Raw genomic sequence first — 2,702 nt, 5'->3', positions numbered from 1 at the left:
TTTTTTTCTTAAATTAAGTAATATATTTTGTATAATTTTGTTATAGTTATATAATTATCATTTGTGTGATCATGTATATATATTTACCATAATTTACTTTTAGGTGTAATTAATTATAAGATATCTTTAGTAATGCTACAATTATATAAATGATACATTTGGATAAATTTATGGAATGAATCATGTATTATTTGGATTTATTTTTTAAATAATTATCATTTAATTGTTATTTTTCATTTTATTAAACATATATTTGTAATGAATAATGTTTGTTTATTCATGGGAATGTTCTAAACCATGTATTGTTCTATTAAGACACATTCTAATATGTCTTACTCAGGCCCATAAGCTATATTAATTTGATCATATCTAGAATTTCCATCTCCATATCCTTGATAACCTGGAATGAAATCTGGGTATTGTTGATCGAATCCAGTACGGATTCGTTGTCTAAGTCCTCTTCCACTAAAGAAGGTTCCAACTGGAGTATACTAATATTAAGAAGAAAATTTAAAGAATTTTAAAATGTAATTTTGTGATAATAGTAATTTAAATTTAATGTAAACACATAGATAATGTTTCAAATTTTTATTACCTTAAGAAGTAAATATAATGCACCCATACCGCCAGATACACCAACTACGGGTACTGGATCAATATTTTGTAATGTGTCAGAAAGATAATAATGCATTTTATCTAAATTCCCGCTTGAATTATTGGATTCAGATGGTGGATGCATTGTATTAGTTCCACTTCCTGATCCCAAAGATCTTTCAATTTCCTGGTAAGTTTGATTAGGGGAAAATGAATCAAAAGGTTTGAAAAATTGTTGACGGTGTACTCCTAGATGTTTTCCATCATGTTCTTTTAATTCACTCACTTGTTCTACTACATTTTCTACTTCTGTTCGTAGATTTTTTTCTTGTCCTTGATTTTCCGATACAATTGTATTTCTGATTTCAACATTTGCACTTCCTGATATTGTACTTCTAGATGCTTGTTGGGAATGTGTTAAATCAATTGCTTCTTCCATCATTACAACTTGTTTTACCTCTTCTGTGGGAAAGGATTTTAGTTGCCTCAAATCTTCCAACTTCGCTGCACAGTTATCTTTAGACATCCACGTATTTTCTTGAATTGTAATTCTTAGTTTTTCTAACAGTTCACGTAAATTCAGATCATCTTTATAATAGGTTTCATTGAATCTATTGTAACTATAAATTAAATATCCAAGTTCATTACATAAATTTGGTCGATGATGCCAACTCTCTTTTTGTTTAAGGGAACGATACAAATCATATAAATTATATAAGCTTAGCATTTTTTGAAATTTATAAAAGTCTAGGTGTTCTAGATTATTAACACAATCAACATTAGTTTCTTTTTTATTGAGGTCATGCACAAATTTTTTGAAAATGTCAAATGTAGATGATTCACACTTACCAAATTCTGCTTTCATTATGTCATCATATAACAAGTAGCTAATATAATTGCAACTTTGTACCTGATCATATGTCAAAAAAACATGATTATTGCTTAAATATTTTAGTAATTTAGAAAAAATATTAGATAAAGTTACTTTTTTGGCTGCATTAGGAAATTGGTAACTATTGTAAAAGGACAAATATTTTGTATAAGTATTCACTTCAGTCTTTTCTAAAAATTGATATTTTAATTTATCATAACAATCATAATCAAGATACTAATGGGAAAAAAGATTATTTAAAATTTATATGAAGAATAAAATAAACTCTATGGTAACAAAATTTATTGCTATCTAATGTATATAATACATTTAGAAGTGCTGTTATATATGATCTTTATAAAAAAGGAAAACTTACTCCATTAAATTTTCCTTTACATACCGGCATATTGTTTTGAGATAAATGAATTAATGCAACATTTACAAAATTAATATACAATATTTATTTACTAGAATATTATATAGAACTATAAATAAAATTTAATCAATATTTTTGATAATTATTTTAATTGTAACTATAAAATCTTAGTATGAGATATATTTTAATTGATATGACAATATTATTTATAATATTAATAATTACAAAATAAAATATATAAATTTAATCCAATGAAACTTATTTAATTTATCGTAAAATAAATATAAACTCAAATAAATTAAAATTTATATCGAAACTTTGTAATACTCATATTATCCAATGACTTGATATAAAAAATTATAAAAAGGATGTATATGTTCAAGAAAGCTTGATATAAAATAATTAATTGTTTATCTTGATATATTTTAAAATATACTCTAATATAAAACCTTTCATAATATACATTAAGGTTTATCGTTTAGGTTTAAGCTTTAGGGCTCAAGATTTGTGTTTAGGTTTAGGTATATGGTTTAGGATTAGGTTATCAGGTATATGTTCATTGTTTAAATTTTGATTTCAGGGTTAAGGTTATTTTTAGGTTTACGTTTCTGGCTTATAATTAAGTTTCAGGGTTTAGATTTTTTTGAATCCAGGGTTAGGTGTTATATATTGTTCAATCCCTTACGTGTTCGCGAATGTATATTGTGTATATTATTTTGTAATTTGGCATGAAAGCAAAAAATAGCTAGCAGGTATGTAACTCAAAATGCGGTAAATATACATAATTCATATATCTTTAGTTGAATAAAATTTATTTATTTTAAAAAAAAAAAATAATGATTTTACGTAACATGAATATTA

At 24.7% G+C, this 2,702-nt stretch overlaps 1 protein-coding gene across 1 annotated transcript; it reads right to left on the bottom strand.

Annotated features, from left to right (window-relative positions):
- Nucleotides 1-349: 349 nt before the first annotated feature.
- PCYB_003310 (hypothetical protein) lies at nucleotides 350-1,033 on the bottom strand (the record flags this gene model as incomplete). The annotated part of the gene is made up of 2 exons (XM_004227752.1): nucleotides 350-481; nucleotides 596-1,033. 2 exons carry the CDS (start codon nucleotides 1,031-1,033, stop codon nucleotides 350-352), a joined length of 570 nt encoding a protein of 189 aa, XP_004227800.1.
- Nucleotides 1,034-2,702: the final 1,669 nt, after the last annotated feature.

Source organism: Plasmodium cynomolgi, assembly GCF_000321355.1.
Source record: "Plasmodium cynomolgi strain B DNA, scaffold: 0269, whole genome shotgun sequence".
NCBI classification, from domain to species: domain Eukaryota; phylum Apicomplexa; class Aconoidasida; order Haemosporida; family Plasmodiidae; genus Plasmodium; species Plasmodium cynomolgi.
Note: the sequence above shows the minus strand (reverse complement) of the source record. Positions and strands in the feature narration are given on the sequence as shown.